Source organism: Zonotrichia albicollis, chromosome 16 (genome assembly GCF_047830755.1).
Source record: "Zonotrichia albicollis isolate bZonAlb1 chromosome 16, bZonAlb1.hap1, whole genome shotgun sequence".
Lineage (NCBI taxonomy): Eukaryota > Metazoa > Chordata > Aves > Passeriformes > Passerellidae > Zonotrichia > Zonotrichia albicollis.
Window position 1 is genome coordinate 16,149,167 of NC_133834.1, and position 14,492 is coordinate 16,163,658.

The following is a 14,492-nucleotide window of genomic DNA, read 5'->3' on the forward strand; positions in this document are numbered from 1 at the left end:
AAGAGCATTACCAGTTTAATCTATAATCAATTAGAAATCTCTTTCCAGAAACACAACCATTTATTCTCTTTTCCAGAATAAAGTAATGTATGAACATGAAGCACTTAAAAGGACAAACAAGTACATGTGAGAATGTGTCCTCAATAATTCACCAAGTAATTAATAAATAAATCCAAGAACCATTGGAAACAGCACCAATAGAATATTTTTTCTGAATTCCATTCATTGCAAAACTAAGAAGCAATATCCCTCAGGAGATTTAAAGAATGGATGTGATCATAGATGCAATCAGCTTCACAGCAAGCTAAGGTGGCACCATCCCTCAGCTGAGCATAACCCATCCTGCATTGTTAAGAGTTTAGGAGCAATTTCAGAATTTAAGTACCATTTTTGAGATGCACCAGATTTAGTGTCCCCCAGTGGACAGGGATAACAGCACACTCCCAGTCAGCCTCTGCATCTCAGAGGCCATCAGGAGATTGTGAAGCCATACAGAGATGCTTGGGAATCCTCACTGTCCCCATGCACTGAATAAATGTGTGGTCATTAGCTTCTTCCCAGGGCTGGATACTTAATAATTTCCTCACAGAAGCTGGATTAAAGTTTGCACTAAAATTTTTGTTTATCAAGAGGGTCTTTCCCAGGGGGAGTTTTAGATTACTATGAAAATATCTGGAGCCATTTTTCTTAAAATGCTTGAATTCCCACTTAACTTTTTTTTTCCCTCAATGCAGACAGAAAAGGGAAAGAAATGCTTGCATTTTAAGCAATTAACATAATGTGATCTTCCAGTGAGATCACTCTTCCTCATCATCCCAAAACATTGCAAATTACTCTCCAGTATGACTAACCTACTTCTGCAACCAGTCCTATCCAGATCTATCCTGGAACATAGCACCAACAGTTCTGGGGCTGTCATGGATAAAAACAACAAAATTGCTGCTTGTAAATAAGAAAATCAAATTAACATCTCTAATCCAGATGGATAGAGATGGTTTAGGAAGTGAGCAAAACAACAAGGAATCTGACTTGGTCTCATCCTTAGAGTTTGGGGTTTGACTCTTGATTGATCCCTGTTTTAAAGAAGGCAGAATTCATTAAGCCAATTCCCTTGGCTGGACAAGGGTCTCAGCTGGATGCCCTGACCAGGAATGAACTGCTTCCCTGAGAAAATGGGGCCCACAGTGGGCTTCAAGGAGGAAAAAGGCAGAGACTAGCACTGCATGCTGCTGAACAATAGATACTTAGAGCAGAGTTTTTGGAGCCATTCAGCTCCAATCCTTTCCAGCTCTCAACAGCCAAGCTGCATCTTAAGGGAAGTGAAAAGGTATGGATGGAGGGCTTGTCCTCCCTCTTTCACCTGTCAGATGCACACACAAAGGAATGAGCACTTCCTGCAGTGTCTAGGTCTATTCTGTTGGAATTATTGACCTCTAGCTGCAGGAAACATCCACCTCTGGCCACAGAGAACTCCATCACAGTTAAATTTCAAGAGATGACTGACATTAACAATAATGAGTTTGACAAAAAAAAAAAGAGAAGAATATCTAAAATACTATGTCATGACAGTCCTAGGCAATAGATTCTAGAAGTGAGGGGTTAACACAAATGCCACCAGTAACTGTGCAGACACTAAACCCACTATGACCATCTGGTTTTACAAACTGTCATTAACAAACAAAACACAAAAGTTAATGAAGTCTGGAGTGGCCACAAAAAGTTACAGTGGAATCATGGCTACTATAAATGAAGCTGAAATAGTTGAATAGCTTATCCTAAATTTGTACAAATTATTAAACCTATAGAAAACTCATCAAAATAGACTAAAGCTGGCTATTGAGGCATTTTTGCTGTACATATAATTTATAATAGAGTAAAAGAGCACAAAGGTAAATACTAAATTTCACAGCTTTTACAAAAACTATATTGTAGCCAGTTTTATAAGATACTATAAATATTTATTCCTGGTTTGAGCAATTATTCAAGCAGGAAAACAGCTTTGTGGCCTGGCCTTCCTCAACAAAGTTTCCCTCTTCAATGGCATTGGGCTGAGCTCTGAAGAAATACTTAAACATTGCACACTCAGTTCCCTTTCCTGATCTACACTGTCCATTGGCTGTCATCACTAAAAAGAGGGCAGAGATGCTGGTGCAGAGGCTCAGCTTAGGGTTGTATACATACAAAATACAATTACAATGTGCTGAGCTGACAGCATGCAAAGTCACAATGGTGAGTAAGGAAGCACAGTCACCTCACATTTTCAGGCTGAATACAATTAACAAGCTCTACTGCAAGAAGAATGGACTTTATGCATTATTATAAGAGTTATATATCATTGATGGTCTGCCCAAGGTAGGGGTGGAGTCCCCATCCCTGGAGGGATTTAACAAATATGTGGATGTGGCACCTGGGGATATGATTGGGGGGGGCCTTGGCAGTGCTGAGGGCACAGCTTGACTTGATCATCTCAGAATCATAGAATTGTTTAGCCTGAAAATGAGCCCTAAGTTTGCTTTTTTCCCCTAAGAGGAATAATTGCAATTCTACAACAAAACCAAAAGATGACAGATCATACATTAAACCTGTTAGAATAAACCAACATCTCTCATATGAGAGATGGGAAGGTACTCAGGTTGTAATACTTTATTCTATAAACACAATTTTCTTCACATTTAATGAAATCATACCAGCTATGTCCTTCTTATTCTACAAATCATCAGCCTGCTGCAGTTCCATGGACCATGTGCAACCTTCTTTCTGGTTAACAGGAGCAGCTACACAAAATACCCACTGCATTTCCACATGTCTCTGAATAGTGGTAGTGTATTGGGCCAAGAAACATTCCTAAGTGTGGAGTTCTTGCAAACAGCAGCAAAGATCATGTTACCCATTCAATGCACTTCCAGCTGCAGGAGAGGACAATAATCAAATAACTATTTTGTAAAGATACAACTGAGTTGATCTGAAGTTCAACTGACTCAGAGTCAGAAACGTACTATTTTTAGTATGCATGATATAACATCACCTGTGGCAAAGCTTTAAGTCTGTAATACTTTTTAAGTTAAGTGTTAAAAAAGTCACAAACAGGAGCAAAAGCAAAAATTTGGTGTTAATTTCTGTCAGGGGCCAGTATGTATTTCTGGCATAACCTTCAGACTTTTAAAGGTTATTTATACACAGAGGCTTTTTTTTTTTTTTTTTTTGAGGTCCTGCATACTATATACAAGCAAGGCAAGAGAATCCATTATGGCAACAATTTTTTAATTTGATGCTACAGATAGTTCTGTCACCAAATGAAAGTACTAATAATGGTTGCAAACCTGCTCTTACTTTGGGTACTTCTCCTTTGAAAGTCATTACTATCTCTTCAGCAAGCACTGGTGCTCAAAGCATTATAGAAGTCCATTTGAGTGGAAAAACATCACTCTGAATGTTCAAAGTTTACTGGTGTTTAAAAAGCTCATCTGACTGTGATTCTGTTATCCATCCAATGCGTTTCATGATCTGCTAGCATTCAAAATGGCAAGAGATGGAAATGCTGCCAATGCTAAAAGGGCAACTTGAGAAGTTAAACACAAAATCTTTGAACAAATTTTCTGAGTAACTGATCAGAAATTAACTCACTAGGAGAAGCCAAAAATACTTAGTATGTTACCATCTTAACATTTTATTCAATGGAAAAAGTTTAATGGACTGTGGTTCTTAACTAACTCCTCAGATACAATGCAATACTGTATTTTATTACATTTTAATTAAATCATACACGGGAAGCTGAAGACAGCCTGTGAGGGGAAAAGAAAGGGTAAACACAAAAGTAGGTCAGACGTCATGATTAACACAATTAAATTTACTCTTGTTTATATCAAGGTTTGTTTTCTGCATTTCCTAGCAGTCTCCCTGGAAGATCAGGAACGAATTTCTGATGGTCAGTGCATCCACCAAACTTAAAGCACTCCCTAAAAAATCTGCTCCAGAGTCTTTCTAGTATATGCCAACTAGTCTTTCTCTAGTATATGCCAACTTACACATAGTGCAACATCTATTTCACAATAGCAATGACACATTAGCAAGCAATGTGGAACAATGATATTTGTAACTCCCACCTTATGCTAGAGAAGAAGGAAAAGGATAAAAACAGGGCATCCATCAGGTTAACAGGAAAAGCAGGAAAAAAGTCTGACTAAAAGTATCCAGCTTTGCAGTTGATATAAGCCATTGAGCAGCCAGCTGGGAGACACATTTTAATCAGGTTTCTAGCCAAGACTGTGGATGTCTGTGTCTGTAATAATTGCTGCATTTGTTCTTTAATAGAGAATCACAGATTATCTCAGGTTGGAAGGGACCTACAAGGATCATTGCGTTCAGCTCCCTGTTGCTTACAGGACTACCTTAAACACTAGATCACTAAGAGCATCCTACACAAACCACAACTCTGGCAGCCTTGGAGCCATGACCACTCCCCTGGGGAGCTTATTCCACTGCCCAACCACCCTCTGGGGGACGAACCTTTTCCTAATAACCAACATAACTCTGCCCTGACACAGCTCCAGCCACTCCCTCAGGTCCTGGCACCAGACAACAGAGACCAGCACCTCGCCACAATGAGGAAGGTGCAGAATACAACAGGGTCACTCTTCAGCCTTCTCTTCTCCTGGCTGAACTGGCCAAATTATCTCAGCCACTCCTTGCGTGTCTTACCCTCGAGGCCTTTCATCATTCTGGTCACCAGGCCCTGGGCATACTGCCATCATTCAACGTCGTTTTTATTTTGAGTTTGTCATCTTCCCTGTCATGGTGTTCAGTACAGACTCTGGCCTACACACTTTCCTTTTCAGCTCAAGAAGATCCCTGCTCAGCCAGACCCTCCTTCTCTCCTGCTTGCATGATTCCCTATGCTTTAGAAGTGCTGGTCCCTGCACTATTAAGAGGCCACCACTTTGCCCACAAGTCTCTCTTTACAAATTGCACATCTCACAGGGCACCTTTTGGAGTTGGTCCTTCAGTCCCTGCACCCGAGGTTACCTTCAACATGCTTCAGAAACTTTGTGAATCTCTTTGTGTCTGTTGTATGATATTCCCAGTTGATGTCTGGAAACTTAAAATCACTCTTAAGGCCCAGGGGAGCTGATCTAGAGATATCTCTTAATTCCTTGTACTATAATTCATCACTATCATTGTCCTAGCCAGGTGGTCAATAGTAGACCTTCACTGTTGGATATATATGAAATTTATATATATTTAAACACACACACTCACACACCCTATTTTAAAAATAGCTTTTTACCTGTACATGCAGATTATGCCTTAACACCTCATTCAGAACTGCCAAGCCTTGATATCTTCATTTCAACCATCTCCCTGATTACACAGATGGAAATACAAGGATCTTTGCAGTGTATCCCAAAGACTAATAAATTATTTAAAAAGTAAAAATTAAGAATCCTCTCTACAATGCTTCTGTAAACCAGTAAGACCCAAGCATTAAAATCCACAGGATGTTTTTTAGGACAATACAGAGGGACTAGGGGAAAAAGAAATTCAGGGTGTTATCGGTGTGTTTTAGCAATGATTATTATTTTAGGATCTTGAAAAACTATTTATGGTTCTGTTTCACTCTGTGTCACACAAAAAACAAACATCAATCCTGCCCCAAACAACTCTGGCTATGAATTAGGTAGAATCTTCAGTGAAGAGAATTCCAGCACCACCAGTGGGCCAGTTTGGGAAATTAGCTGCTGGTTCCATGCACTGAAGCAATACTTATGGGATGCTGTGCAACTAAAGGAAGGCATCAATACATATCCTGAAGAAAATCCTTTCTTAATCAGACCACAAGAAAGGCAGTTACAACAAGGGACTGCTGGGAGAAGGGACTGCTGTCTAAGAATTGTTTTCTGTGGACTGACAAACTTTACACTTCTGCTATATATAGTCAGGATTTTCTTTTTCCTGATTTTATATTATTGTAACTTTCTGCTGCCTCTGTTTTCCTAGTGCAGTTTGACATGATGCGCGCCTGCAACCTCATTGCCACGGTGGCTCTGACTGCCGGCCAGCTCCTCTTCGTGCTGGGGCTGATGGAGCTCCCCATCATCTCCCAGGATACCCAGTGGTGGGAGGAGGCCATTGCTGCTGTGTTCCAACTTGCCAGTAAGTCCACTTCTCACTACTGATGGAAAAGAGCTCAGTCTCTCCTAAACCCAGGTGGAAAAGTGTTTCTTTTACTTTATAAATCTTTTAAGTGACAAAGAATAACAAAAAGGCTTATATCTAAAAGCAAGTTCATTGTCTCCAACAAGCTCTCCCCATGAGATTCTGCAGTACCTGAACAGAAGCTTTTAACTGGGATGTATCATAATGAGCTTCTGGCAACCAAAAAACCCCTAAGCCTTTATTATTTCCTATGAAACCAGGAAGGCAAACATAAGAGACAAACTGGATACACAGTAATCCCACAATTTAGGAGGGCAAAATATACTCAAGGAACTCAAGAAGGCAGAGCGGAAGGTCTGAGCAAATTTTTGAAGCCTTGTTGAAACATGATTATTTTATTTTAGCTAACTGAATTTTACTCAATGACCACCAGCTGGATTTTGACAAACATACATCTGCAATCCAGCAAAGAAAGCCAAAGTCAATTCATACCACTGAACTGCTATAAATAAAATTCCCACAGCAGTTCTCATGGACTGTATACAGAACTGCATGAGGAAAAGAGGAAATGGGTTTATCACAATTCCATTTTGATAGCAGTGGCAACAAAGTGTAAACATTCTGCAATAACACCTTTCATTGTTACATAAAGTAAGTAACTTCAGCATTCGCTACAGTAAGAATCCACTCCTAGACGATATCCATGCAGGAAACTTATCATTAATGGAGTAACAATCAAGCTGATTACAAGATCAGATTAAAAATACAATGTTTATATATATATATATATACACACACACACACAATATATATATTCTTAATGTAAAGAATGTAGGGTTATAATGAAGCAACACCACTTTATTTAAAGTTTTAATTTTGACTTTAACAACTCAAAGTATTAAGAATGGCATAAAACTACAGAGACCTCCGGTTTTCAAAAAGACAAGATCAGAATCTGGCCTAGGTGATTTAAGCACAGTCTCATGGCAATAAAATAGTTAGGTTTTTTTTTAGGTATACTAAGGATGAGGAACCTGAAATCCAGATGGGAGGAGGAGATTGCAGAGGTTCTGTAACCTTCAAAGCACCTGATCCATCTTCCAGGTGCAGCAAGTGCCTCAAGCACGACACAGTGCTTCCAAAAGACAGATATAAACCTTGCCACAAAAGCCCTCCCTACAGCCCCTTTGTGTCTGTGTAACTGTGGATACCTTCTGGATAGTTCTCCCTGACTTTCAGCGTGATGCCTGCTGTACTCTCCCATACTCTCCAAACTTGATCTGTTTTTCTAGAGCGGAAATGCATTCTGGCCCTGTTTGGATGTGTTGTTTCATTGACAAACAGCACAGGGGACAGCCATGGGTCTTTCTTCTACCATGGCTGCTAATTTTAGACTGAGCTCTTTTTTTTGCCTTTTTTTTTTTCCTGTGCTGGAGTCTGTTTTAAACACAGTCAGAGAGAGACTGAAGGGCGCCAGGATATCCCGACACAGGAGGAGGAAATGCCTGCTATTACCTGTTATGCAAGCTGAACCTTGAAATCCCTAGTGCTGGGAGGGGACATGGGAGAAAAGCCACAGTCAGAATGATTAACAAAACGCTAATGAGAATGGCTGGAGAAGCTTTTGGATCAAGGAGCCTATGTCAATCTGCCTGCCTGTGTTCAAAAGACGTGAAGGGATGGAGCTGCAGCCTGTGATGATATGAGGACAGACATTGTGCTGTGTGAATCTGCAGAAATAACACAGTGATTATCCCTGCCCCATTCCCCAGCGTCCTCTGCAGTTATGCCACACTCTCCTTTACCATCATCAGATGGTTTTCTGCCTTGAAGTCATGATATTAATTTTACATCTCATTATCTCATTGTAACTTTCTGTTTAAACAAGTTCCTTCCTGATATCCAGAACAATCACCTGAAGTCTTCTAGAATGCATACTTTTGAAAAGAGTGGGAAGAAGCCATATCTGCATTAACCCAATATAAAAGAAGACTTTTTGGAGACCTCCTTAGTTTTCCAGAAAAGGGTTACATCAGCTGCTGATTCCTTGGGAATTTGCACTCACTAAACAGGAGTTTGCACTCACTAAACTCCTTGGACTGGGCTCAGGGGATAGCATTTTAGACATTATAGATTATGTGTCCTTGAAATCAGACAAAACTCATGTGCAGTGAGAAAGCCCAGCAAATCCACTGCTCTGGTGAAGGGCTGCTGCTGCATCTGGAGACTGAGAGTTCCACACTGAAGGGGAAGACAGTGGCCACCACACGTCATATGAGCCACAGGTGATTGTCAGGCCCTGAGTCTCCACTCTGAGACAGTAACCTCTCAGTCATTTTCAAAGAAAAGGAGCAATATGGAGCAAAAACCTCAGAACAGTAAATATGACACTTGTATTTAAAAGCATTTGTCCCATGCAAACAATCCAAGAGAAACCTCTGCAAGGCTCTCTCCTGCTTCATTTGAGGAGTTAAAGCCAAGGTACTTTAGGTCAGACAGATCATTTGTGTGAGAAGGGCAGGTAATGTTTAAGAATGAACAAACTTAGATCTTATTAAACATTTCTGTAGCACTGGCTGTGAAACTTCTGTTTATATAATCACTTTCAAATGAAAGAACACAAGCACCAACCTTCTGTTTTTTCCTTTTCAAAACCCAAATAATCTGAAGAATTGTTCTGCAGTTCCTCATCCTTTCAGTAATTTCAAAAATTATCTTGAATCATATTCCCTCTAATTCCAATTTCTCCTTGATCTCTACCTTTCATCCTGGAATATGCCAGCAAGTGCTGAAGAGAACCACAGTGGTCACTGGTAGACTGAAATCTTGTGTTATGGGGAAAGTTTCAACCCACAATTTTCTTGTTTTTACTCAACTGAAACTGTGTGGATTTCATTACAGTTTCCCATGGCCTGAACAAAAGTCCTTGCTGGCTTGGAAAACTAAGAGTGCTAGGTATTATCTCCAAAGTCTATCACAAGCTCAAATCAATGATCTTAGATCCACTAGAGCTTGCAGTGGCTCCAGACTCCAGCCCTTCCTCACTTCTGCCACCTGCACAAGCATTTGACAGTCATTCCAAAAGGATGGACCTCTGACACAAAACCAAGCCCCAGGAAGCAAAGAAGAGAGGAAACAGCAATGCTGTCTGAGACAGCAATGGGATTCACACAGCTCCAAAGCTCCAGAGCCTCACACCTCCCTGTTAACAGGGAAGTGATCTGTTTGCTTTGGAAAAGGCTCCTAGTGAAAATGGAACCAGCGTTTTACATGGAATTTTGTGTCAACGCTCAGAAATTTTCCTCTAGAGGGTTTGGGGTTTCTGGTTTTTTCCAAGGACCTGTTACTCCATGTGTTGAATATAGGATGGATAACAGCCAACAGAAGGGCTGTTGGAAAGGAAAATCCATACTAACAGCACAGGGAAGAAAATGCACTTCAGAGGATATTGAATTACTACAAACATTAACCTCCCAGACAGGATCAGGCCTTAAGGGGCTCCAGCCAAGCCTTGATCTTGTCCAGTGATGATTATCACAGACTTTAGAGAGAAATATTAGAAACTTAATAGGAAAAATCTGGGATAGAATATAATTTACATTACATCTCATCCTGGTTTCTGAATGTCCAAGACTGCAATAAGCCTGAATCATTATTAATATTTTGCCAGTCTGTTTTCAGCATTAAATAACTTTAATACATAACATCCTGAAGATTAAAAAGTTTCATGTTCCCACTGAGCCTGTCATTTACAGCCAAATAAATTAGTCTCATCTTTCCCGAATTTCAAGCATTGCATTCCAGCTTTGCCCAACATGTTTTTCAGATGAAAGTGTTTCACTCCAGACCCCTAATGCATCATGGAAAAGCTGAGCTCAGGTATACTCTAATTTCTGTGCTCTTAAAATTAAATCAGACAATTTTTGAATAATCTTCTCCAACCACTTTAGATTAGCTGATATCCAGAAAATGTCTATGTAGAAAAGAACAGCACAGCAGCCACTGGAAAACATGGCTGAAGATATTGTTGATAGCAGTGTGATCCTGAGTTCTGCATTACTTCCTTCCACCTTTTTGCTTCATGATACCCTCAAGCCAGATCTGTTCTAAGATGAACTCTATGGAACTGTAAACCTAACACTTCCTGAAAAGGAAGCAAGTAAATGAAATGCTCTAAGTAACCTAAAAATCTAAAAATCATAGCAAACATAGAGAATCTCACTGCTTGATTTGTGCTAAATGTTTTCATTATTTGTCAATTTTATTTTGCCCTCAGTGCCAAACTTCCCCATTCTTTATGCAGACCATGAATATCACAATAAAGTGATTTTGTTTTTGCACATTTGCAAAAGGAAGCACATTTGCAAAGATCTAAAATCTGGATGTCTATATTATTTATTTTGTTGGAAATAGTTCCCAGGAGCAGCTGAACCAGCAAACTGGGAAGGATGGTAGCTCACAAGAAGTGTGGTGAACTCCTCATCTGGTATAGCTGCAGCAGGAAGATCTGCCTGTATTCTTTAAGGCTAAACTCTGATAAGAGCAGCAGGCAGGTTCTTGTAGCATCTCAATGTCAAGGGCACGCATATTCTGATCCGAAATACAGTAAAAAAATTTATTAACAGATATAATTTGGATATTAACAAATATAATTTGGATATGCAAGCATAAGGAACGTGTACTGCAGAGGAAAGTGTGTGAGATGGGAAGTATCTCAACACAAATATTCACTTCATTGCTTATGAACATGCACATTATATACATATGGAGGTGTCTCCTAAAACTGTTTCAAACCCAGTTGCCTTGCTGGATCCAATTACACAGCTCTTACCCTCTGATGTATCCAGAGAAGAACAGAGCACTTGAACAATAAAAGCAGAAGATGACACTGAAATGTCCAAAAATATCACCTGTCAATAACTACTTCTCTCTGCACAGCTATTTTTGCTCAGGCTGACCCCACCTGCAGCTCTGGGATCCTCAGCATGAGACAGACAAACACCTGTTATTATGGAGTGGGCCTAGAGGAGGCCATGGAGATGCTTCAAGGGTTGGAGCCCCTCTGCTCTGGAGCCAGGCTGGGAGAGCTGGGGGTGCTCACCTGGAGAGGAGAAGGCTCTGGGGAAAACATATTGTGGCTTTTCAGTACACAAAGGGTGCTTAACAAAAGACAGAAAGTGACTTTTTACATGGACAGACAGCAATGACAAGGGGAATGGATTTAAGCTGGAAAGGGGAAGATTTAGATTAAATGCTAGGAAGAAAGTCTTCCCTGTGAGGGTGGAGAGGCCCTGGTACACAGTGCCCAGAGAAGCTGTGGCTGCCCCTGGCTCCCTGGAAGTGTCCAAGGCCAGGCTGAGTGGGGCTTGGAGCTACTTGGGATAGTGGAAGGTGTTCCTGCCTTCTGGCAAGAGGATTGGAAAGAGATGGTTTTAAAAGATTCCTTTCAACCCAAAACATTCCATGGTTCTGATTCCAGAAGGAGCCCACAGCTGTGCCTGATATGAGGCCTACTACATTAAAGCAGAGCTTCAATTTGCTCCAGCTGCCTCAGAACCCAAGAGGCCGAGCAATGCTAACAGTTGATATCAAGTGTGAGAGTCTGCATATTCCTCCTTATTTAAACAGCTGCCCAAGAGGAATTCTGCCTAGTTCACTGGGAATACTTTTCCCCATTCCATTCAAAGACTGGCATAATTTCTAAGGAAACCTCCAAAAAGTAACAAACAAAAGCAATTCACTGTTAATAGACCTAAACTGGTTAAAGATTTCCAACATAAGGTAGGATTCACTGCCTTACACTGACTACATCTCCCATCAGGTTAAAGACAAGGGCTGACAAGCTCAAAGAACACAAGTGGAAAGCCCTTGTAATTCAGAAAAGTGAGCAACAAAAGGGTCTTATCGCCCCTGAGAAGCTGTGCTACTCACATGTTTAATTCTAAGATGTTACATGCTACCAAAATCTTTGGAAGGAAATTTTAAATTAGAACTAAACAAAACAAAAAACAAACAAAAAACCCCAATCTCAAACAAATTATTGTACTTAATGTACAACTGAAACCTCAAAGGTCACTTGACTCTAATAGTCACACTCTAATTCCCTGTGGCATTAGAAACCAAAGCATCATCCAGCCTGGTGCTGCAATGAAGAGCACATGACTGTTTCAGATGCCCCATATTTGCCTTCAACTATAAAAACTTCTTTTGTGCCAAGCTGATACAAGAAAAGGTATTTATAAATAATTTGCATAAGTCCTATAGGAATCACTTTGTGAACCTGTCTCATGCTGATAAATCCAGCTGAGCTCCTACAAATAGCCCATTGAGGCACATGACTCATCACAGCTAAAAGAGTCACTGTGAAACTTGGTGGGGTACACAGAAAAGGAGTGAAATATTTCCTTTCTGTGTTTGCAGTTCTGCACAAACGTAGGCAGTGTATTCTCAACACTCTGGCTGCTCTATTTTCCTCCTTCTCCCTTTTCTTGACAGCAAAAGTCATCCTCCAGGACAAGCTGTAAAGAGGAGGATTATAAGTCCCAATATAGACTTTCTGGTAAACTAGAAAAAACAATGTGTATTTCTTCAAATGCACTATCAGTATACTAATAAAAAGGAAGAGTAAGAATCCAGGGGTGTCAGAAAAAACACCCCGACAAACTATCACCGAAATAAAAAAGTGACTATTAGAGTTCTGCCTCAGTCAAACAGGAAATCCAGCATACAGTTCTGAAATGTAAGTTCAAAAAGTAACATTCTCCCAACCCACCCCCACTACCAGTCAATACTGTTCCAACCAAAAGTCTTCTGAGTGGCTTCGTTATCTGTTTCCTTCCCCAGCGGAAAAGCCACCCCCCTCCCAGCTTGTTTTGCTGCAGATGGGAAACAACTAGAGATAAACAGCAGTTCAATGGGAAAAAAAGCACTTCAATCCCATCAGGATTTTAAGTGAAGTTGTGGCCTCTGCGCAGTCTTGTGACAATATACAATAAAATTATCTGAAATTGATTTATGGATTTAAATTAATTCAGGGAAATTGAGCCATGCATCTCAAAGTCCTGTCATCACTACAAAACAGACAAGAAACAAAATCAGATTAAAATGTTCAATATTTTCATAAATAAATTTAAAGAAATATATCCCTTCTACAGCCCTTGTCAACCTGTATTTCACACTGTTAGCTCAGGAATGCTGATGGAAAAGAGAGCAATTTTCTGGTTATTTTGAGTAGAGCTGTTTATGGGAAATAGTCTGAGAAGCCAGCTGTTTTCCTCTAGGTGTTTTATTGGAATACCGAAACTGAATTCAGATATTGTTACAAATATCTATCTAAATGGGAAAATCACCACAGTAAGCTTTGGAGACTATTCTTACAAAAAGGTTAATTTTTATAGCCATACTTCTAACTATTATATGGAACAAATATGTGAACTGCATATTTTTGCCCAGTCATTTAGAGGACAGAGTAAATATTCCACCCCAGTTCTTGGCTAGTGTATAAGAAGACAACAAGACTCTTCTAAGGGCAAGGAAAACATATGTAGCACATTGGAACACTTTGCTTCAAAAAGTCCAGGTTTGATTAAGCTGTTACAGACAAAATCCATTCAAGCAAACCTTGGGGTTTTCACACATCATCATCTTCACAAAAGCAGCATTCATCAAAATTTGAAATGCACCATCCTATGCAAACTCAGTTTTTTGGATTATTACAATTTCTCAGCCTTTGCTCTGGAGTTCCTACATTTATAATTTACACGTCAAGCCACGCTAATATGAAATAAGAATGCTGGAAAATAACTTTCTCAGTTACATTTCTATTCTGTGACTCTTGCAGAACTGTAAAATTAATTGTATAAACTCTACAGTAATGTGCTTCCACCTCTGTTGCCTCTGTGATGTGTTTGTCTGTTCTTATGTCAGTTCCTCTCTAAACTACAGCAAAGAGTCTGAAGCAGAATGCACATTTTCACTCAAGAGCTCTGGCAACTGGCTCCTGTGATCTGTCAGTTCAAGGAGCTCCCAAACCCAGTCCCTCCATCTCACTCAGCCATTGGCACAGAACTGGGAAAGGAGATAAAGCCTCTTGCATGACTGGCTGCTCCTCTGAGCAGGGATCAGGCAAAGGGCTTGCGAAGGAAAATAGTCCTCCTAGCAAAAATAGTTTTATCTGGGGACCTGGAAGGAAGCCTTAGTGCTGTTCCCTGGTAGATAACTGCCCCATCAGATAGAACATGGAGATGTGAGGCCATTTAGGACAGTAATTTGCCATAAGTAATACAAAAGCAAGAAAGACAAAGTGAAATAATTTCATTAAAAGCTGGGTATTTGGAAAA

At 40.1% G+C, this 14,492-nt stretch overlaps 2 protein-coding genes across 4 annotated transcripts in view; one reads left to right on the forward strand and one right to left on the reverse strand.

Annotated features, from left to right (window-relative positions):
- IFT140 (intraflagellar transport 140) overlaps positions 1 to 14,492 on the reverse strand; it is an 84,067-nt gene that overhangs the window by 23,649 nt on the left and 45,926 nt on the right. The window lies entirely within an intron of this gene.
- The window catches only part of TMEM204 (transmembrane protein 204), a 28,308-nt gene that overhangs the window by 8,330 nt on the left and 5,486 nt on the right, over positions 1 to 14,492 (forward strand). Inside the window, exon 3 of the mRNA XM_026797005.2 lies at positions 5,995 to 6,150. Coding sequence (XP_026652806.1) covers positions 5,995 to 6,150 — 156 coding nt within the window. The remainder of the gene's footprint in view (positions 1 to 5,994; positions 6,151 to 14,492) is intronic.